Source organism: Hermetia illucens, chromosome 1, assembly GCF_905115235.1.
Source record: "Hermetia illucens chromosome 1, iHerIll2.2.curated.20191125, whole genome shotgun sequence".
Lineage (NCBI taxonomy): Eukaryota > Metazoa > Arthropoda > Insecta > Diptera > Stratiomyidae > Hermetia > Hermetia illucens.
Window position 1 is genome coordinate 173,351,522 of NC_051849.1, and position 24,022 is coordinate 173,375,543.

General features: G+C 41.5%; 2 protein-coding genes across 5 annotated transcripts in view; both read right to left on the minus strand.

The window, feature by feature from the left end:
* Positions 1-2,331: 2,331 nt before the first annotated feature.
* Positions 2,332-9,501, minus strand: LOC119647016 (probable cytochrome P450 6a13). The gene is made up of 2 exons (XM_038047755.1): positions 8,364-9,501; positions 2,332-2,809 (listed from the first exon to the last, which is right to left on the minus strand). The coding sequence occupies exons 1-2, from the start codon at positions 9,445-9,447 to the stop codon at positions 2,391-2,393; spliced, it is 1,503 nt and encodes a 500-aa protein (XP_037903683.1). The 5' UTR covers positions 9,448-9,501; the 3' UTR covers positions 2,332-2,390.
* A 5,419-nt stretch (positions 9,502-14,920) lies between these two features.
* Positions 14,921-24,022, minus strand: part of LOC119651341 (cytochrome P450 6a8-like) — a 55,199-nt gene continuing 46,097 nt past the window's right edge. For 3 of the 4 annotated variants that reach the window (XM_038054908.1, XM_038054921.1, XM_038054898.1), the window contains exon 2: positions 14,921-15,433. In XM_038054908.1, the coding sequence (XP_037910836.1) occupies positions 15,018-15,433 (416 nt within the window). In that variant the 3' untranslated portion in view covers positions 14,921-15,017. Of the gene's footprint in view, positions 15,434-22,148; positions 23,323-24,022 lie in introns of those variants that run through there. The other variant, XM_038054915.1, reaches the window with a different exon arrangement.

Consider the following 24,022-nt stretch of genomic DNA (forward strand, 5'->3'; position numbering starts at 1 on the left):
GTGGTTTTATTTGGATTGGAATGGGATTGGAACTGAAAATCTATCAAATCAAAAGCACATTGTATACTTCTACACACCGTTCCAAGATTCTGATCAACAGCAAGCACAGCCACGTCATCAGCATAAACTTGAGCGTGTACTAAGAAATTTTGCAGCTCACGTAGTAGTGAGTCAATCAGCATACCCTACAGAAGTGGCGATAGCACACGTCTATGGGGGTAGCCTTTCGCCGCTTCTGCTGTTAGGTAGCGATTGACACCCACTTCAACACACATCAATCTCTGCGTTAGCATAGCATAGATTCAACAGTATCACCAACAGCATTTTGCCTTTCCGAAAATCTATTCATTTCCGACAAGTCAGATATGTTTCAGACTATGATATCGTCATAGCGGAAACTCTCAACCTCCCTTCCGACTTTACGATTGCTTCGGTTTATTTCTCTCTTAGTATCTCCAACAGGCATTTCAACACGTCTGTTGGGAGGTTCTTCACTTTTTATGAAAAATATAACAATGTTCTCATCACGGGGGATCTGAATGCCCGATCCATCAATCTGAGTTATTACCACAACAATGATAAGGGCAGATGTCTAGAGGCTGCGGCCCTCTATTTCTCATTTATCTTTGTTAATAATGGTATGCCCACTTTGCTCACCCACCCTCAATGTCTAAACAATTGGGCTTGGTTCTGGACATTGCACTTGTAAATTCTGTCAGTCAACGTCGGCACTGGAATCCGATTACGGAGAAAATATCTGATAGTCACCACACTCCCATCTCTACGCAGGTGCTCAATGTCTCTCCTAAATTCAAAGTTTATTTCGAATAGATTTATCGCGCGGGTCAGCAAGTTAGCACCACAAGAGGATTATCCCACTCTAACGGACCTTTTGAAAACCAAAGTTGCTGATGTAGCTAGACTTTTCAGTACCCACACTGGCCAGCCAAAGATGTGGTGGGCCCCAGAGCTTAAGTTTTACTTTAAAACGAAACAAATCGCATATGGGCGTTTTGGGACTATATCCAACCCTACAAATTTTCTCTTTTTTGAGGAAGTGAAACGACTGTGGAGGATGGTGTTTGCGAATGTGAAGTGGAAGCGTTGGCGTGGAATTTGGTCTAACTTATCTGAAGTAAAAAATGCTAAGTCCTTTTGGAAATTAGTGAAGAGATCTCGTGGCTTAGTGATATGCCCAGATTACCTAGCTGGGCAGTATAGTCAGCCCTCTCTCTCTGCTTCATGTCCTTAAATAACCCACAGTGAAGAGCTTACTGTTTGGCTTGATTTATGTGGATTTGCTATGCTTGCAGTCGACCCGATCAAGTGTCGTTTTTGTTTGCATAAATCAAAGTAAGTTAACCCCAAGCATTTGCGACGCATCCGCACAATTGACCATAAGATAAAAAGCAGTAAGCCGACGCTTTGAATCGCTGTTCAGTGTACACAAGCGCGTTTGCAAGTGTGTGGATGGCGATGTTTGGTCTCTAAAATCAAGTCAAGTATTTGTGGAGGTTTGGAGTTTACAGCAAGTGCCAAGCATGTGGATCGGACATTAGGTTTTCCTTCCTTTGCTGTTAGTGGGGTGCTTTTGATCGATGGTGGTAACCTTTTTATATAGTCCTCGAACTCCTACTAGAAGGGAGGATGAAATGCAATAAAAGATCCCCCCAGAATCTATAGGACCACACTGAGAGGGTGGAGTTTCCTAGCCGATCAGCTGGAAAATGTATATAATCCATTGTTCTCTATGGGTAGGTGCAGATTAAACCTCTCGCCCAGTTAGCCGGTCTATTGTATTAGGGTGTGCGCTGGGATGCCGCTAATCACCACAAGACGATTGTTTCCAAGGCTATCGCTGGGATATGTGAGTGGCTTCATTCAGGCATGGAGGCAAGGATCGTGACTGGCCTTTGCCCAGTTAAAGGGGATCAAGAATTGGGTGTTTAGGATGCGTTCAAAAATCTTCATGGCATTTGATAACAACTAAACCTGATAGTAACTTAAACTTTCAGCTCGACTTCTTTTCTTTTTCTACTTTTCAGCAGCACTCGAGAGGTTTGTTTTCATCGTAGATTGGAGTCTTAAAGTGTAGTGTGGCGTTTTTCTTGGATTGTTTGGATCTTTTTATAAATAATTGTCGATTTCAATAGTCACAACTTTCCTCTGAAAATACACAATATTAGAACTGAAATTATAAATGTATGAGTAGACGAATAACTGACTGTTTACTTGTGTTCTTTCAGTAACATTTATTTGTGTTCTAACTCAAGATAAGATGCTGCTATGAATGGCTTTTTATTACCATAAGTTGATAACTTGAAAAGCTCCCAGATTTATTGCTATATTTGCTTGCATTCAACGTATCATTGTTTTAGTTGATAACATGTTTACAGAATTCGCCTTAATTCCAAATAAATATCATTTGCAGAACTCACCAACTCCATATTTGGATGATACCGCAAAGGTTTTGGCGTTTTTGAACATGGCTTGATTTCGAAATTTCTAATTAAAGTTGCTAACCCCATGCGTGTTTGCATTTGACCAAAACGGGCACCAATGCAATTACGTGGGCCAGTGCCGAATCCAAGAAATGCCATCGGATGTCGTTTATTTACTTCCTCAGGATCAAATCGGCTTGGGTCGAATATGTCCGGATTGGGGTAGATATCTGGATCATTATGGATGGAGTAAGTTGGTATGTATACTTTAGTTCCTTTCTCAATAACGAAATTTGAATTTGGCAAAGGGTAGTTCTCCTGAGTATAACGTACCAGACGTGGAACGATTGAATACTTTCGAAGCGTTTCTGGAAATAAGAGATTTGGTTTTTAGAACCGATTATCATTGAGGCTTTGAATAGGAATGTTTGGAAAATTGTTTTATTATTATAATAACTTGTTCACTAATATAAAAGGATACAGTAATAAACATTTGAAAATTTTACTGGATACTGATTGTGTCCGTAACATAACGTCATAACCAGGCGACTGGGACGTTCTAGTGTGCTTCCAAATATTAGAAGTTTTTGTTTTTCCGCCCAATGGGTGAATTGTCAATAAAAGATATGCTGGCCAAATCTTTGACTGCAAAAGGCTGCAGAGGGATGCTATATTGGGTTGGAGAAAAAGGAATGTCGTATTTGTGATCGAATTTTAACGCTTTATTTAACATACTTAGAATTATCCGATTTAAGTCAAATATGTGCCGTTTTGTTTGCAAACTTGTTGCCTTTTAGAAGGCAACTCCATTTTTTTCCGTCAACTCGTATGACACCCAAACATCCAGCTTTTTTGGAATCCAATCTTCTGCAAATGGTTCCAAACGATTTTAAGGTCCTTACTCAGTTCCTGGCGGATCGAGCGAATGGCATGTGAGCAGTCTACTTGGATGATTTCGATGATTTTATCGGTTTCTACGACTATTGACCTACCAGTACGGGGTGTATCTTCGACATCCACTACACCAGAACGAAATCGATCGAACCAATGCTGTGCTGTGCGAATCGTTACAGTATCGGACCCCTAAACTGCACAAATTTTTTTGGCCGCCTTTGTTGCATTTTTACCTCTCAGGTAGTAAAAATGTAAAATATGAAGAATTTCTTCCTTGGTGAACTTCATCTTTAACGCGCTATAACTTGAGACTGAGACGTACGATTATAAAACTGTCAAAGAGATACCTGTAGCCCCGCATGTCCCAAATCTAAAATTTACTGCAATGTCGTCCGTCTGCCGCTCTCTATAGTTCTGAGTGTTGGCCCACTATAAAGGACAATGAACGGTGTCTTGCGGTAATGAGGACTAAGATGTTGCATTGCACTGGTGGCGTGACACGTTTTGATTACATCTGAAATGAGAATATCCGCGATCGATATGGGTTTGCACCGATCGTGGGAAAATTGCGAGAGAGGCGTTTTCGATGGTGTGGTCACGTAATTCACGCTAACGAGAATTCAACAACCAGTATTGGTCAGAACATCGAAAGCAATGGTAACCAACCAAAAAGCGGGCCAAAACAATAGTGGCTTGATACGCTGGATGGGGATTTAAAGGTCTCGAGATTACATCCTGATCAGGCATATGATAAAATAAAATGACGAAACCGATCACCACGAGCTGACCCCGCTTGTGAACTGAAGGCTGAAGAAAAAGAAAAAGATGTGAGGAGCGACGAGTGCACTACAGCTCTGTGTAATATAGCTAAAAATTCCATTGCCCTCTATTTTCTAGAAAGCGATTTAAATAAATCATTTGATGGAAAGCCCTGTGTTGATAATGGTCAACCTCATACGCTTCACGCTCTCAGTTTAACATTATTAGCGAATGAAAACAATTTAACCAACATCAAATATAAACAAGTCGGGAAACGGGAAGCTTGACGCTTCAGGTATAAAAGGTTTTGTGTTTCCCTATGTGAGGAGCATAACGTAGTTCTCCATTGGCTTATAGTATTGACCCGAGATATTTAAATCGCTCAGTTCTGGGCAGGTTACCACCATTGCCAGAACTCAGCGATTTAAATATCTGGAGGGGCAGATTACTGCCATTGAAAGAACTGAACGATTTAAATATCTCGAGTCAATGCTACCAGCCAATGGAGAACTGCGTAATGAATTGTTTCAAGCATTAACGCCACCTGGATGAAGTGACATTCCGCAACTGGTGTTCTTTGTGATCGACGTATCAGCGCACGTCCCAAATCTAAAATTTACTGCAATGTCGTCCGTCTGTCGCTCTCTATAGTTTGAGTGTTGACTATAAAGGACAATGAACGGCGTCTTGGGGACGAAGATGTTGCATTGCACTGGTGGCGTGACACGTTTTGATTACGTCTGAAATGAGAATATCCGCGGTCGATATGGGTTTGCGATGATCGTGGAAAAACTGCAAGAGAGGCGTTTTCGATGGTGTGGTCACGTAATTCACGCTAACGAGAATTCAACAACCAGTATTGGTCAGAACATCGAAGTCAATGGTAAGCAACTAAAAGGCCGGCTAAAATAATGGTCGCATGATACACTGGATGGGGATTTGAAGGTCTCGCGATTACATCCTGATCAGGCATTTGATAAAATAAAATGACGAAACTGATCACGACGAGCCGACCCCGCTTGTGAACTGAAGGCTGAAGAAAAAGAAGAAGATGTGAGGAGCGGTGAGCCTGACAGGTCCGTGTCACATAGTTAAAAATTCTATTGGCATCTATTTTTTAGAAAGTAATTTAAATAAATCATTTGATGGAAAGCCCCGTATTGAAATAGTCAACCTCATACGCTTCACACTCTGAGTTTAATATTATTAGCAAATGCCAACAATTTAACCAACATCAAATATAAACAAGTCGGAATACCGGAAGCTCGCGCTTCGGGTATAAAGGTTTTGTGTTCATCTTATATAAGAACTTTCAAGGCACATTTTTCTATCCGTATATAGCTACAAACCCAACATATTCCTTCATATTTTTCCAAACTACGAGACATAGGTACATATTACAGCCGTAGATATTACGCTCACCCTAAACAAACAAACTGCCTATTTCCGAATACCGTACACATATATATATATAAATTGATCGTGCCTATATTTCCGATTTACTTCTTATATCTATAGGCACAACCCGCAAAGTTCATTAGCACGCATATACTATATACCTACATACACAATTGATAAAAAACTAAAACAAAATAATTCTTTGGGACCCCATTCATAAGAACTCATTTGGTTGTGGTATTGAGGAATTGATGTGATGATGACGTCATGCAGGTTGAAGAGTGCATGAAATTCACAAAAAATGGTAAAGTTTTACCCCCTATAACTTTGTTAATAATGGTTGGAGTTTCTTCAAACTTGACTAACTTGTGCATCATGTTCTTCATTATACGCATGCCAAATTTTGTACTTCTGGGATGAACATAAGGGGGGTTTCCGGGTAAATTTCTAAAATGTGGAAATATACTATTATTAACTTTATTTGTGCAGATATCGCAACCGGATATATTTTGAGGCCTAGATTTCGTAGAGATGCACCACTGTGATTTTTTTCAGATTTTTCATTTGGATAGGTTCTGAGAACGAGACCTGTTACACTTTTTGGGGGTCATATTTTGAGCCCTCACTCCTCTATCTTTTACCCAATATCAAATATGGAACCAGTTTCGAAAAGTATTAACTGAGACCTTTCATTTGATACCCCACATGGCAACATTCTATGAAAAAAAATGTGCACCCTTCATTCACATGTATGGGGAGCCCCCCCTTGAATGTAATACAAGATGGCGGCACTTACTGCATGTAAGGGGAACACTAGATTACATACTCTCACCAATTTTCGTGATAATCAGTCTAGCCGTTTCCGAATAAATCGGGTGTGACAGACAGACAGACAGACAGACAGACAGAAAAAAAGACAGACAGACCGACAGACAGACAGACACCGTCTCGATTCTAATAAGGTTTTGTTTCACACAAAACCTTAATAAAAAAGGGCTAGGGAGAATTAGATTCTTCTTGAATGAAATTTTAATATTTCACACGAATTTCAATTATTCTCGTTAATTATGACGTCTTATTTGTATGGCTTAGGATGCTGTTAATTAGCACGAAATTGATAAGTTTGAACTGCTATAACTTTGGCGTTAATTGCCGGATTTCTACGAAATTTTGCAAGTGTCCACAGAATATTACTGGTACAAAATTCCAAAGTCCTCGGATGAATTTAAGGGGGGTTTTTCAGTAAATTTCTAAAAAGTAGTAATATACTATTAGTAAGCTTATTTGAGCAGATATCGGAATGGGACATATTTTGGGGCCTAGATTTCATCTAGGCGCACCACCCTGATTTTTTCCGGATTTTTAGGTTGTGTAGTTTCCGAAAATGAGTCCTGTCTCACTTCAAGTGCGTACATTTTGACTCATTACTTACGCACTTTGCAATTAATGCCAAAACTAATATGAGTTTCGGAAAGTACAAATTGAGACCTTTCATTTGATACCCTACACAACTATATCTGGTGAAAAATATTTTTGAACTTCCCCTTTGCATGTATGGGGAGCCCCCCTTTAAACTCTACCTAAACTTATGCCACTCGCTGTATGCGTGAGATTTTATAGCTCTCATCTGTCCACCAAATTTCGTTCGGATCGGTTTAGCTGTTTTGGAGAAAAATGCGTGTGACCGACAGATAGACAGACAGACCGACATTGAATCGATTTTAATAAGGTTTTGTTTTACACAAAACATTAAAAAAATAAGCAAAAAGGGATCGCGAGAATTCAATCTTCCTCGTGAAGATGAATCATTGAGGACGGAACGACACAGCATGTAGTCGACTACCTCCGTATTCTATCAAGGATTCATCTCACTCGCCACTTCATCCCTACGAAGAAGAAAGAATATTTAATTTTTTTTTTCAAAATGCTGAAACGAAGAGATAGCCATTTCACATAAAGGTAGGGAAGGACACTTCTCAGAAGCTCCGACGGCAATGCCTTTCAGCTTATAGCCGCAAAGGCCTGTAGATCCTGAGGCTTCTGGCAGGCAATCACCTACGAGACGTTAAGTCTCAAAGACAAACACAGCAAACGACTAGCTCTTATGGTATTCTAGCAAGGATAGGGCAGGAAACTCTACGTTACAAGGTGGAAAAGGATATTGAGGCTTAGGAACACTTGCTTCCGGGGAAAAAGGCGTGAAACCTAAAACTGGAAATGCGAAGGCAAGTGTACGTGGAGCCTAGCCGGGAACAATGTTGAGAATCTATTGAATCTCTATCTGACACCACCAAACGAACCTCAGTGGCCGCGCCTCAATCACGATCTGAGGCAGAAGAGGCAATAATCAGGATTGTGATCCGTTGTGGAGCTCAACCCCCCCCCCCCCGCCCCCCGCCCCCTCTTTATCGCGGCACTCGGGTCCGGAGATTTACGGCTCCAGACGCGCGGTCCAGCCGTTTTTTTTTATTTTTCAATTTTAACTCGCGTTCCGATTGTTATTTGTTAGGTCGTCGCGAATTCCTTGTGTTATCTATTTTGAAATCCGGTGCGGACCCACGCATCGGTATAGACACGTTGATTTTGTATTAATGATACGTGAGGGATCAAAGAGCTCAAAGGACCCCTCCACATTCCCGAGCCTGGCTAGCGCAGAGGCGTGTAAGAACGTGTCGACCGAGCACTTTGCTGCAGCTTCAATCTTTGAGGGGGGACCTTCACGGTCAATTTCGCCAACTTTTCAGGTTTCTGGGATAGCTCTACCCTGTATGTCATTGTCGGCCACTTAGGATGATCGTCTGATCCTCCTAATTCTCATAGTTTCATTACCTATTTTATCTTCAAATTATCGAACAAATAAGAAAAGCTCACCATTTATTATTTGATCCAGGTACTGCATCTCCATCAGTCCTTCATATGTAATTTGGTTATTGTGTGCTTTAAAAATTCGGTTAATTTCAGTTCGTGCTTTCTCCTGTATGTCAGGGTTGAATGCCAGCTCATACAGGGCAAAGCCTGAGGTTGATGACGATGTTTCGAAGCCGGCTAAAAAGAAGAGAAGGGACTGAGCGATAATTTGTTTGACTGTCAATTTCCCATCTTCCTTATTGGGATTGTTGGTTTTTAATCGAAGTAACAGATCGATGAAATCGTTTCGATGAATATCATTCTTCTCTCGATAAGTGATTGTACCCTTAATAAGTCGTGTAAAGAATTCAGTAATGTCATCACGAAATAATTTGACGTGCAACGCCCTTGCTATTTCTGGAAACTCAGCGCAGAGATATATGAAAAATCGCGAATGACGAGGTTGTAGGAAGGCTCTTTTACTGTAAACCCGAAATTCACAGTTCGCGTCTTTCAAGCTATTGCATTCAATTCCAAAAGCACATGTACCGATGATATCCGTTGTGAACCGAGCTAGGTAATCTTTTATGTCCACTATCGGGTTTTGATCCAGATCCTCATCCAATTTCTTAATCAATCTTTCCGAAATTTCACTTATAGTGGAGAACATAAATTTCATTTTAGCAGACGTGAAAGTGGGTGTCAGGACCTGGCGCAATTCCCTCCACTCTTGGCCTTGCATTGTTAATAAATTAGCCGACATGAAATCATCTCGTTCATTATAAAAGTGTCGACGATCGTGGAAGTTATTAAAATCTTTGATAAGTATATTTTTGATCAAATCCAAGTCCAGAACAACTGCGAAATTCGAAGAAAATGCCAAATAAGCTCCTGCTATTGGCGCTTTGTCCTTAAAAGTGGCATAGATCTCATGCAGCACATCCTTGATGTGTTTAGTTTTACCAACACCTTTAAAGTTGCCATACGGAAATGCAACTGGTAAACTAGGGATACCACGCCTTTCCCAGAATGAGAATTTCCACTTGATGTAAAAATATATTGATATGATGCTGATTATCACTACGGAAAACACTATCAGTAAATCCATTCTCTGAGACGGTTCAAGATGACTGAAATATGTAATAATCGGTTACTGACTGGGTAGGGGTTCGTTTGGGTCTCTGAGTGGGGGCTTTTATCGCTGGACTGCAATATTTTACCAAGATTATTTACAACGTTTAGATCTTCATTGTGGGAGATTGTATATATATATATAATACATACAGGGTGTGTATTTTAAGCGATGAGAGTATCTTTGCCATCACGCGACAGCGACTGTACGCCATAGAGATCTCGTGCCGTTGATTGATTCGGCAAGTGTATGGCAGTGACCTTAAGCTTATTTACGTTTTTCGTTGGGACAAAACGTTTAAAAAAGTTTGGGAGAGTGTGGAGGACGAACCCAGGGCAGGCCACCTGTCAACCTCCGGAACCGAAGATGACAAGGAGCATGTGCGTGATTTGGTGAAAACGGACAGACGTTTAAATGTTCGTACAATCGTTGGTATCTTGGGACACGATAACATGCCTGTACGCCAAATCATCGAATATGTTGACGGATGAACAGCTACAAGCCTGTGAGACCATTTTAAACGTGATTACCGCATATGGAACTGGGATTTTGGAGAACGAACACAACGGCAAAGCAGCGAATGACACACTCCATCATCCGGTCAAAATAAGGTTAACATGTCAAAGCCCAGAGTGCAAGCAATGCTTTTTGGTTTCTTTGACAGTGTATGCTACCGTGGATACTGAGTAATATTAAAACGGTGTGCTTCTGTTCAGGGAGACTTTTAAATTTTTGTAACGATACCTCCAATAAATTTGGTTTTTACGGATTTATTCTCATTACTTGAAATACACACCCTGTTTATAGTAAGTTTGATTCGTCCAAAGAAGAGTCGGAGCCAAGAAAGTGTCAAAGCAAAGGTTAAAAGTCGAGGCACGATAACTAGTATGATAATTGAACTCATTCCTGATATAACGCGATTCCATGATGAGGGACCGCATTAAAACCGTTTGGTTAGATTTATCAGATCATTTTACTAAATTATTAGATTAGCTAGGCTACACACTTATTCACCAAGAGGCATTATCACATTCCGCCTAGACAAAGAATGTACAGACTCTTCGCTGAAGAAAACCTTAGCGAGATATCTTCGTCTGAGGTCTGATGAGGCTGGCCAGCTGCATACGAAGTGCAGAGTCGTTTTTTTCCTCTTCGCATTGGCTGTATATGGCCGAGATCACCACTCATTGCCTAGACAAAGAATGTACAGACTCTTCGCTGAAGAAAACCTTAGCGAGATATCTTCGGCTGAGGTCTGATGAGGCTGGCCAGCTGCATACGAAGTGCAGACTCGTTTCTTTTTCCTCTTCGCATTGGCTGTATATGGCCGAGATCACCACTCATTTTTTTCATGTGGTAGTTTAAGGGGCAGTGTCCTGTTAAAAGTCTTACTAATGGACAACAAAAATGCCGTTCTAGCGGCCTTGGGTTCTTTCACATTCCTGTCGGCAGAAATTCAAATGTCTCCATTCGGTTGCGTCAGTCCTTGCCATTTCTCCCTTCAGAGTAGACTTGATGGTAGATGGTCAGATGTCAAAAGCTGGCTCCGGCGACACCATTTTGGATTCAGAACCTTGGGGAGCCAGTCTGTCAGCTTCCTCATTACCAGTGATGTTCGAGTGCCCTGGTACCCACATCAGGAATGTTTCGTTCAGTCGGCCAAGTTTCAGCAGTGCAACTCCACACCAACTGGGTTGACATGTAGTTACTGTTTAGTGCTGATAATGCTGTCCGATTGTCGGAACAGATCCTTTCTATCCATTTTTGCCGCGAACATTCTTCTGCTTCCAATAAAATGGCATATATATCCGCCTGGAATATGGTTGTCATTTTCCCGAGAGGTCAAGAACACCTTTGCAACCGATCCGTTTTCCATGACTGACCCGTCGGTGAATATTATTAAGTCTGTATAATACCAAAAGATTCGTGGTCGTTATCTACCATTTTTCTTTTTTTGGCAATTTCGACGGAATATGTCTTTTCGAAGACGAATCTGGAAACCATATGATCGCCGGGTATCAACACCACCTGATGTTCGCCAAGAAAATAAAATCAAGTCTATATGCGTCGTTAGCTGCTTTCAGTTTTACCTCCAAATGGTTTGGGGGTAAATTTAGAATAGCTTCGAGTCCCACGGTCGGCGTAGTGCTCATTGCTCCAGTAATACTTAGGCACTTAGGGATATAGTAAAGTGGCCACTTAGGGATATATTTAGCCCTTATGAACCGATCTACTAGTCTTTCCAGTCCTTTCAGCAAAAAGGAAGTTAGACTGATCGATCGGAAGCTTATTGCGTCTGTGTAGGTGGGTTTTCCTTGTTTGGCAATAAATATTACCTTCACATCACGCCAGCTGGTTGGAATGTGCTAGGCAAGCGCGGTATATATTCCGAATATGAAGGTCCAAAGCATCCATTCCCTTTATTACTAGAGCAGGAATAATGCCATCCGGACCTGCAGACTTGTATCTATGGAGTGAATAAAATGTCCATGTCACTTGTACCCGTGCAACTAGTTTTCATGCCAGAGTCCAATCTTCCGGTTGAGGGCTGTGTGTGTCTGTCGGCCCTGAGATAAGATTTTGGAAGCTGCTTGGGAAGTGCAGTTCAAGCAAATAGTTTACCGTTTTCTTATCGCTTTCTGTGTATCTCCCGCTCCGTAAACATAGATAACCCAACTGTTGGCTACTTTCTTTAATAAAGGTCCACTTTAGCTTTGACGTTGCCTCATTAGAGTTAGTCTTTTCGTTCTCCTCTGTTTCGTGAAATCCGAGTTCCACCATAGTGTTTCAGCCTTCTTTGGCATCATGAGTTAACAACTCTCTTCGAAAGGTTCTCCCTTGCTGATAGTGATCATCTGGGTTGTATTCTCAATTCCAGCAATGGATTTAATGCATCTCACAAAGATCGTAACTCGGGCGCTCAGTTCTGTTTTATACGTCGTCCAATCTGACTTACGTGGATTCCTAAATGGAGTAGGTGGGTGGAATGGATTCATGCCTTTTACGAAATCAATGCGCCTGTGATCCAAGAGCATGATATTGTTTGATACTCTCCACTCTCCGACAAGAGCCGCAATGTCATCATAAGCTAAATAAGAAGAGCACCATAGGATCTTCTTATCTCCCTGCTGGCTTTTATGGTCAATGTGGTCGTTGCTGTGTCGTCATCAAATAGGTCGTTAACCAAGATAGGTTGGGTGTTTTTTGAAACCGCTATGCAGGAGCGGGGTCTAACGCTCCCATTGGCATGCAGCAAGTCAGCATGTCGGAATTTTATGCCCCTAATTCCCCCACCAAAACAACCCATGGTTCTTCTATGAGGTATATACAACTCTTGCAACTACTGATAAGTGCATTCGCGGTTTACAATGCTGTAAATTTATCTGAGAGACATGTCATCATATCTACGGTTCAGATGAAGATGCCGTAGGTTGCACGTCCCCCTCGATGGTTTTGGGATCCGACACTTGTAATACGACGGTCGCAATCGCGTAGTAGCCCGTTTGTTCCTGAATCTTGTTAATACCTAGTTCGGGAACGCCGATAGTGAAGAATATTTCCCGCCTATCGACTCTTCCCCTCGCTTTGCTACCTAGTAGCATAGGAGTTGTTAAGGTTATTCTGGATACCAAGTAGTTCCAGGACCTCAGCATCATTACACATACTGGAAGCCAGAGAAAGCACCTTTTGAATGGCGGCTGCTCGGAAACCCTCTTCAGGGTCAGTCGCGCACCCTCCCACATATTGTTGAAGGAGGACCAGTACTGTTTAAGCACTCGTTCGTGCTTTCGTCGGCAAAGTTGACTCGTAACATTTTACGGCATACACCTACCGACTCAAAGAGTGGTGTAATCCCTTGCAAGGAAGCAGTCCTTACAGCTAAGAGGAGTTTCTTTCTAAGCTGCGCACGCTGCTCTGTATCTTTACCGGAAGCGTTGGTGTCACCATACAAGACCCATCTATTGGCTTCGATAGCCTTGGCTGCAAATGAAGGCTTAGCCGTTGCCGGCCGAACCATCTTTGCGGCCATTTGAGCCGAAGAGTTGGGATCGTCAGAAGTTCGCTGCCGCTTTGGTGTGCCCTTAGTCGCAGATGCCCCAGGTGATATTTTCCCTTCAACAGTGGCACAACCCGAGTGTTAAATTTTCCCAAAGGCGGTCTGCCCGGAAGCGGTTTTTCCGAAGGTGGTTTGGCCAAAGGTTTTTTGCCCGATGGTATTATTTGCCCGAAGGCTTTTTACTGTCGGAAAACAGATGCTTACCCGTCGGTAAGCCTTTAGTCTCAGCAGGTGGTGCCGATTGAAGCCCGGGTCAAAAGGGAACTGCTTTGGCTCGCCCGTTAAGGGCTGGGTCCCAATAGGGTTGGTTCCCACTTGAATAAGTGGCGAATCTGAGTCTAGACTCAGGTTGCCTCCACGCTGATGAGTACTATTGCATTCTTTTGTTTTTGTTTTCCAAGTTTTTAATTTTTTCATAGTTGGCTGTCATGGCCTTTATTTTACCGGGGAAAATAAGTCGATTTTTACCGAAATAAGGCTAGTTGAAACTTGGGATCGTCTGGTACCAAATCTTAACCTCTATGACCACTCAGCCCTCGGCTCGGTACTCACACCTTGGCTTGAGACTTTGATTGCCGCTTAGCTTCTGATGTCACCTCTGGTTTCCTGGAAGATCCACCTTACTGAGCTTCCTCACCGCGACAAGGTAGGTAATCGTCGAGGGAGCGAGGCCATACTTTGGAATAAAATTTTTGAGGGGTTTCGGAAAACTGGAAAGGTCAGCGTAGATCGAAATATATTTTTATTTATAAAGATTTTAAACGCTGATGTTTCCATTATTTTGTTTAATTCAGGAAAATAACTGAATTTGAACGGATTAAATGGTTGAAATATAAAATTATTTGAAAAAAATTGTTCCTATTTCGGTCCTAAGGGGAATGCTTCCCTCCTTCTCTCCTGTCTACAGCATAGAATTTGCTTAAAAATGCAATTTTTGGTGTTGTTTGGTTAACGGACTTAAATACCTCATTACATTTGGTGTTTTATGATACGAGGTTCAATACAGAATCTGGTGATGAACTTGAAAAAATAACTAGCCTTTAACACCAGTAATTTGGTTATGCTTAGTAAGGATTACAGATTTACGAGGTCTTTTGGAGCCCTGACGGCCTTCATATTATAAATATGTCCGCCACAATTTTAACAAAAAAACTCGCTCTGTTGTATAGCTTACTTCGAATGTATTGAAGCTTCCTCTTATGCCTGTCAGCCCCTCTCCCACTTAGTTCCACAAGTCTAAACAGTATACTGCTAAAAAATGTGGACTTTATCAATATCGAAATAATACCCAGAGTTTACAGAAATAAATGCATTTATACTTCATTTATGTACGAACTCCAAACTTCACGAAGCGATCATCCTAAAAGCTTGTGTGAAGAAAAAAGTTCCCTATCTTCTTCAACGTAGCTTTATTATTTATTTATCTTTTTACTAGCCACCTGGCCTTAACATCGAATTATCAACAGATAATGGTATGTATCGCAATACTTTATATTTTTTCAATATCTAAGTACATCCCGCCTTCTGGTGCAAGTATGAAGCTTTTTGGATTGAAAACTAGGGGAACAGGTGATTTCGATGACAAATTAATTCGATAGTTTTTCAGCAGCATTATAAGTGCAATCCGGGATTGCATTTTTCCAAAACGAAGTCCGATACAATTTCTGGGCCCATCACCGAAGCTCAAAAATGCAACAGAATGTCTCTGTTTAACATTTTCCGGTGAAAACCGATCGGGGTCGAATTTTTCGGGATCTGGATAAATTTCTGGATCATGATGAATTGCATAAACTGGAATTTGAATTGCTGTTCCTTTTTCGATTATAACATTGGTGCCGCGTACTTGATAATCCTTAACGCATTTACGGAAATTTACTGGTAAAATTGGGTATTTGCGTAGGGTCTCTGAAAAGGAAACAAAAAAAGAGGTGTTAATGAATTTCAGGGGCTGTAAATAGTTTGCGTAAAATTAAATCACAGTTGAATCTTATAAAAAAAGATATAATAGACTGTATGATAAGGTCAAAGGGTTTATATAAAATAGGAAACCTTACAGCTTTACTGGTGGCAAAGTTGTGGTCCAGATGTTGATTGATTGAATCTCTTCTTATTTATATCAGATATTTCTAATATCACATTTCTAATACTGATTGGTTTCTATTCAACTATGTTTTACATTTAGCGGTTTGAACACGAGCTGGTCGCAATGGAAGGTTACAGTTGGAATTTTACCTTTGGCAGATGGATTTGAATCGTAGACTGAATGATGAACATCAGTCATGTCAAGTAATTTGATGGCTTTAATTATAGTCACAACAGTGATAAAAGATTTGTAAACTTCTGCAACTCTTTACTGAGTTTCGATTGTCCGTTTATATTCATCGAATCAAATCGATTATATTCCTTGCAGCAATGAATGTAGGGAGTAGGTTTTCGAGGAATACATCCAAATTAATCAGAGACCTAGAAGTTTCCATGCAAGAAGTAATTACTGTCCCGAGAAGCCCTATGACGGGTCAAAGAAATGGACTATCGGCATAATGTTTGGATACAGTCTATATACCTAAAGAAGAATGTGTCATTTCGGGTAGGTTTTCAAGAAAAGTGAAACTACTTGATCCAGCGGACATATGACATCCACATATGCTAAAACATCTGTTTCCTACCAAAGCGGGAGATATATTTATGATTTTTGAATTCAGTACTGATTTAAAAAGTTAGATCTGCAAAAAGCAAACCGCTTTCTATTAGAATCCTCCTGTACTGATAATATCAATACTCCATTGGTAATAATAGAGCGTTACGATGCGCAAAATGGAGATAAATGCTTCGTACAACTTCTAGTGGTGGTTACCATAAACCGTATGTGGGGGATACCTCGTCAACTTCTTCAACGCGCCATTGCTGCCGGTATTTTGGCGACGTGCTTCAATTCTCTTCACAATTTTGCCAGAAATTTGAGCTCTTTCTCTGCTGCCTTAAGCAACGTAATTCTAGGGTGACCCACCGGTCGACCGCCTTGGGATAGTGGACTGCATTTTATGGTATAACCCGCAATTGAGTTTCCGCCCCTGTGACCGACTGACAACTAACAGTGGTGGCCATTTTAAGAATTCATATTAGCACAGAACAGTCTGAACTGGATCTTTGTGTGGAGATAACTACATTTTCAGATTTTAGAGAACGTATCAAAAGCGGATCTAGCATTATTAATGCATCGAACCACATTAGGTCTGATACAAACGTTGGCCAAAACAACGTTAGGTTTCCAAATTGATCAACACCATCGATTTTCTGCCCAATAATGCAGAAAGTGAGAGGGTTGTGACCAATCAGACTGAGGTTTTGTGATTTATTTTCACTACCATTACTCATAACGCTGTGTAAATGATAAGATAAGTAGCTGTAGCTACTAAGAGGGTGGACGGGACATTCATAATGTAACCAAGATACGAATCCGGTACAAAAGGGTAGAGTAGCTGACGTCCATGCACCCCGGTTATTTCATAATCATAGAATACAAAGACGATGATTTGTTACTCATTGAGTTACTATTAACTCTGACCTACGATTTAGCGCATAAGAAACTTGACTTTCGATCCTAAATAATTTTGTATTTATTTCGTTGTAAATCAATCTGCGTAACATTAGGTTTTAAGCTTCTAAATGCAGTTTTTGATACTTGAAATTTTCGGCTAGAAGAGTTTTCCCAGATTCCAAGATATGCTCAGTTGCTCTGTTGAATAATTGTAGCGTTTTGACTGAAATATAATATCTTTAAATATTCTTGCTGCTCCAGAAAGAGTTCGCACGAGAAGTAAGTTTTCGATTTTTCCGTGGTCACATTGATTTATTTTTATCCGTTCGCTGCCTATCTGCCGGACCCACTCTCAGAGACTAACCAAACGAACAATCTGAAGAAAAAACACGAAGCTGGCTCTATACGGTGTCCAGGCCTAAAAATACCCTCCATATCGATATCTATTCAAATTAAGTTAATATAGATATGGTTGTCTTTCGCCCCTTGGCGGGGTATAGGGCGTCAACCACACCTATGTGTCATCGCTCGCATTTACCTGAAATGGTCCGTGACGCTCGCGCTCCTCCTCTACTGTTTTACGCCAAGTGCCCCTGGCACTTAGGAGAGTTGACTCGCATATGGATGTCAAGCCTGTGTGCGGACCAAGTTGTTCGTTTGAGATAGTGTCAGCCCAGTATACTCCGATGATACGACAGGGACAGGTATTGACGAAAGTTTAAAGCTTTTGAGAAGCAGTGGAGTTCACCTTCTATGTGCTGCTCTCATATAGCGACACAGAAAGAATACTAGCACAAACCAGTCTCAACTTGGTCTTAGTGTTGAGATGACTGCATTTCCACATTTAAAACAGGGTAGCGAAAGCGGATCTAGCGCTGTTAATGCGTCGGGCAACATCTAGTTCAGTGCCATCGTCGGCGGAAACCATGCCTCTTAGATATACAAATTGATCGACGACTTCGATGCGCTGCCTATTAATGTACATAGGGAGAGTACGATAACCTGTCAGACTGAGAACATTGGATTTGTTGGTGTTTATCTTCAGTCCAACTCTAATTGCCTTTCCTTTCAAAGTCAGAGCTAATTGGCCAAGGTCCATGATCCTATCAGAATGGTGAGAGAGCAAACAGATGTCATCAGCGTAGTTGAGGTGTTAGAGAAAAATGTCATCGTCCATTGAATTCCTTCACGCCCTCCGCACAGGGAAGCATGAAGAACGTCATTGATAACAAGAAGAAATTATATCAGTGACAGGATGCAACCCTGGTGGACTCTGCTTTGGACCTCAAAATCCTCCGAGACTTTACCTTGGTGCAGCATATGACATTTTTCGCCAGTATATACCGCTTTGAAAATAACTATTAGTTTCTCCGGAGTGCTCCTCCTTCGTGGAGCACTCCAGATATACCCCTCCACGCTATCGAAAGCTTGAACTATGAAGAGCAGGTGTAGCGAAGATCTAAATTCCGCGCACGGTCGATGCAGGAGAATCCGGAGCGGAAACCAGGCTGCTTTCGAGAGTTTCGAGTTACAGTTGATTGGATGTACAGTCCGTATCCGCATGTTATGGTGATCAGTCATCTCATCCACAAACGGAGGAACTTCACCGGATGTAATACTGTTAAGGACCCTGGTGAAGTATACTTTTCATCTCTTGAGTTGTTCATCATCGTCGATCAGAAGTTAACCGTTGGAATCCTTCACTGGACCATTGAAAGATTTGCAACCACATACATGAAAGTCCTGGGGGTTTAACGTGAGTACCTGCCGTGAAGGCATAATCCCACGGTCCTCTTGGGACACGGATTGAATTTGGGACCACAATCAGAGCCCCGCCATGCAAGCACAGCGGTCCTGGTTTATACTGAGTGCAGGGTCAGCATTCATGCAAGTGGATGCGAGGCCTATTTAACACCTCTGCCGCAACTAAGGAGTACGGCACCCGAGTTGTACAGCGCAACTCCACGCTCGAGCTCCGAGGAGCTCTGCCCGCGATGTAGACATAACCACAACCACCATGAAACTCCCACTAGGGGGCCAACCGCAAATAACCGAGCCGAGAGCGCATCCTCCAGGAATTCTTCCGGAGCATATGCATAGGACCATCCTGGCTTCCATGGTACCAGATAACCTCCGGTGAGGCTTCGTGGCAGAGCCACTTCAGATTAGTCCCTTGCAGACTCGGGTCTGATCGCCCTCCTCGAGTACGTGGGGACGGAACTTGCAACCACATACAAGCTATTTCGTGATGCTGCTTACAGTTCCGAAATCATTGCGATCTGCGGCATCGCTTGACATTGGAGTTCGAGTGCGTCACGCCCGCCATTACTCGGAACGGTTCGTTCATCAATCCGTTTTCATGACTCTGACTCTGACCAGACCTTATGACGCCCTTTCGGGACCTGTGCAGCACCCGAGAAAAAAAGCATTTTTGATGACGGCCCATTGTTCCTCCCTTAGGAGGTTTGTTCAGTCGATTTGCCGCTCGATCAACAAGATAGCTCTTTCACTGTCGACAGCTGGGTCGTACAAATGGTCGATTTTGAACTTTGGAGGTCGTAACTCCCCAACCCTGAAGAAGTGACGGACGCAATCAGATAGTGATCTATTTCCAGGCTGATGTCAGCTCCTCTTTTGTTACATCAAGAAGACAACTACTATTCTACTTTACTCTACTCTACTGCTGATCGCGAAGTGTTCGATCTGATTGCTCATACGGCGTTGGCCAGCTGAAACTTAACTGATCTTATGGGAGCCTCTGTGCTCGAAAAATGTGCTACCAATGGCGAGGCGGTTGAAGTTACAGAAATCGACGAACCACCCATCATTACCATTACCGTCACCAAGACAATGCTTACCCATTACATGTTCGAGTGAAGTGTTGTCAGATCCCACCTTGGCATTCAGATCATCCATCACGATCACAACGTCACCTTCAGCTTCCCCTGAAGCTCATTTAAATGCTCTTAGAAAGCATGTTTCTCCACTACATCGGAAGCCTCCGTTTTAGCGTAGCATTGTACAATTGTCATGCTTCTTAACCTGGACCGGAGTCTAGCAGTTAGAAGTCCATGGGAAGCTGGCTCCCAGGTCAAGAGAGCGCACTTTGCGGTAGCCGTCAAAAGCAACTCGACACCGGATTCGTGTCTGCTACCACTTGGCTTTGCAAAGTACAAAAGCATATTGCTGCAAGAGGGAGAGGAGTACTCTCCAGAGTACTCCCTCCCCCCCCCAAAGTTAATATCGCTGGAATTCCCGAACAAGTTGAAGAAAGCGAGCATTCTGAGGATCGTCGCTACTGTTGTTGAGGAGCGTGCGCACATTTCAGAAACCAATCATATTCCGTTTTCTATAGCCGAAGGCCGTTGCGTGAGTTCAATCCCTATCCGGGGCGTTGTGCATCTTACGACATGGAGGGAAGACTTTGAGTGTATTCTTTAACCCCAGCTCAGAGGGCAAAGTTAATAATAGTATATTACTATGTTTTTGGGAAATTGACAAGAAACCCCCCTTCAGTTCATCTTAAAGTTATAAAGGTTTTCAGAAATATAGAAAATATAGTATGAAGCATGATATCCCCAAATTTGATCAAAATTGTACATTTACTGATAAAGTTATAGCAGCTCAAAATCGTCTTTTCCGTATAAATGTACTGCAACCCAAAATACTAAATATCAATATGATACTAAAGTGATATTACGGGCTACGAACAAATAGGACAGTTCTACACTCAAATGTACTTGGATAAGAAACAATCAAAATCTTTCAAACTTGAAGCGTCGAACTCCCGGCTTCACAACAAACAAGTAAGGGACACCCGTTTTTGCTAATGAGCTATCTACTTCCAGCTGGCTGAATTAAGTGCATTTTTAACATGCAATGTTATCACGGTCCAATATTGCGCATCGCGTCTCGAGAAGCTTCAAAACCACGTCGCTCTAATAAGTCATTCCTATATTCTATGATACGAAGAAGTCTATTGTAGATGACCCTTTCAAACATCTTTCCCACTGTATCTATAAGGATGGATGTACCGGAGCAAAACCAGGTTTTGCCGCTTTCACAGAGCGGGGAAAACTCCTTCTACTATGCATGCCTCAAATACACTGATAAACCAGGTCTGCTCTTAACCGCGAGTTAGAGGGCACTATTGTGAATAGCATCCAAATTGGGAGCTTTATCATCACCGATTCGCGAGCTGCTCCTTATTTATGGCAGATATGGTGAAGATGTCCAATGCTTATTTATATATTTTGCGCTCGTCGTTACGCGAAGAGAAGAGCAGATCAGTTGTGCTGTCCATCTTTCTGGCACTTCCATTTTATTAGAAACGGTTACTCTTATTGATATTAAATTTTGTGGAAAGAAGGAAACTGTGAATCCCTTCGCATGCAGTGAGTAACAGCGTTCTATGTTGAAATTAAATCCTCCCATAAGAGGTGGGAGGCGGGGGTTATGTACAATCTTTTTCACTGAATATAGTCATGTGGAATATCAAACGAAAAGTCTCGATTAATTATTTGCAAAGCTAATTTTGAAGATATGATGCAAGAGGACTGCAAAGTAATAATTTCTTTCATGGGCCCACTCTCCCACTACTCGAAATTTAAGAAATCACTAGGCTGTCAGGATAGGTTGCCTAGTCCTCAATATACCCTCCATAACGATATCTGTGTAAATGAAGTTAATAATCGTATATATCACGTTTATTATTCTTACATTTTTCAGAAATTGACTGAAAACCCCCCTTAAGTTCACCCGTTGGGGTATGATACTATCAAGTTTGGTGGGAATCGCCCAATTAACTAAGTTATAACAGGTAAAAAATTGTCTCTTTTGTGAAAATTTACTGTAGTCACACTAAAGTGAGTAATCTGACGTGGTAACTGCATTTACGAGCACATTGCAAGCTACGTGCAAATGGAACAGTTCTACATTCAAATGTTCTTACAGCAAAGCGTTCATACCTGAAGAGTTGAGCTTCTGGGCTTCGATTTGTTCCTATTTGAGCGCAAAAGAACTAAATACCACGGGCTCAGGAAAGCTTTTCGCATAGATCATGTATTACTTTCGCTTACATACCTAACACTATCTGCTCCACATAATGCATTTCAGTCATAGCCTCATAAGTTAGTTTTCCATTATACTTCTCCAATACGCGATTAATTTCTGCTCTGCATTTGTCCTGAATGTCTTGGTTTACAGCCATTTCGTAAAGAGTGAACGTCAAGGTTGATGACGAAGTTTCAAATCCACCAACATAGAATACAAAAGCTTGCGCGGCCAGTTCTTCAAAAGTCAGTTTTCCAATTATTTTTGAATCCTCTCCATCGATTGATGCATTATTTTTTAATTGAATCAAAAGATCCATGAAATCATTTCGTCGGATGTGATGTTTTTCACGATAAGCTACTGTTTCTCGAACGATACCCATGAAAAATTTGGTAACGTCACCGCGGATTCTTGCTATGCGCAACATTTTGCAGAATCTGGGGAACACATTCATTAAGTAGTTCACAAATGCACCGTGGGAGGGTTCTTCTATATGTTTTCGTCCGTATTTACGAAATTCAGAATTGGGGTCCTTCAAGCTATTACATTCAATTCCAAAGGCGCAGGTTCCAATGACATCGGTTGTAAAACGCGCCAGAAGATCCTTCATTTCATGAGTTATCTGTGTTTCCAGAAGCTCAGCCAGAGCTTTATCAAACCTTTCCGCAACTGCGAGTACTGTTGGGAACATAAACTTCATCCGTCCAGAGGTGAAAGTTGGAGAAAGTTTGGCACGCAAATTACGCCACTTTTGACCGTCCAGGTTGAATAAGTGTGCAGAGAGCGGGTCATCTCGTTCATTGGTATATAATCCATGATCAGTGAAATAGTTGAAATCACGAATGAGGACATCCTTGATGAATTCCTGATCAGTCGCTATTACTGTTGGAGTTATTAGGATGTATATACCGACAAAAGGGAAATCACTCTTGGATTTGTAGAATGTGTTGATAGTTTGCCGCATGTTATCGGAAGTTTGTAAGCTTCCATAAGGTATTTTCGGTTCTATGTAAGGCACTCCACGATCTTTCCAATATGAATACTTCTTTTTAAAGTATAGGTAAATGGTAGGAACAAGTAATATTAAAAACCACAACATAATTGTCAGCACTTCCATTTTAACGAAATTTCTTACTGTATTGTCAAACGATAATTTGAACTGAATCGGTCACTGGCTTAATATATACTCAAGAAGCAGGCGTTTCCGCCATTCATTGTAAGGCCAACTGATAAACTCCTTGATAACGTGAAATACGTTGAATTTAATATAAAGCGTGTGTTTTTATGAGTTATGATGTGTTTTCAAGCGGTTACGATTGATTCAGAAAACCGTTTTCCAATCGCGCGGTTTTTGCTTTTCTGTAAATCATCGTTAACTAACAGAGCAAAGAAATTAGTGAGTAGTATTTCAGTTGTTGCTACGCGTTCAGCTGTTTACAACGGGGAGGTGTTTGATCTCGCTAGTTTGAAAGGGTGAATGTTCAGGTAGATTGTATCTCTCTAACAATACAGCCAGGAATAATATCAGAAGAGTTGCAGATTGCTTTGGTGCTGTTAAATCCGCTGCTGCTGTTTTCGCAACAATAAGTTAGCTGGCGGTATAAATCATCAATTATATAGCTGATCTTTCAATGTTCGATTTTTTGGCTGGGATTTCCAATAATTTTCAAGATTTCAGCCTAATTCTTGAGTGAGCTTTATGTTGTGGGGAGGGGGAGATCCTCCCTCTTCAAACCCGATGAAAGCTCGTGGCGATTGAAAAATCGCAATGGTGGCTCCATGAGAAAGTTTAGGCGCTGCTTCTGATATCATAATGGTAAAGTTTGATTTGCCTTCCCCGCCACCGGAAAAAGAGGAGCGAGTAAATGGAGGAGAAATAAAGAAGTTTTTAAGGGGAGATGATC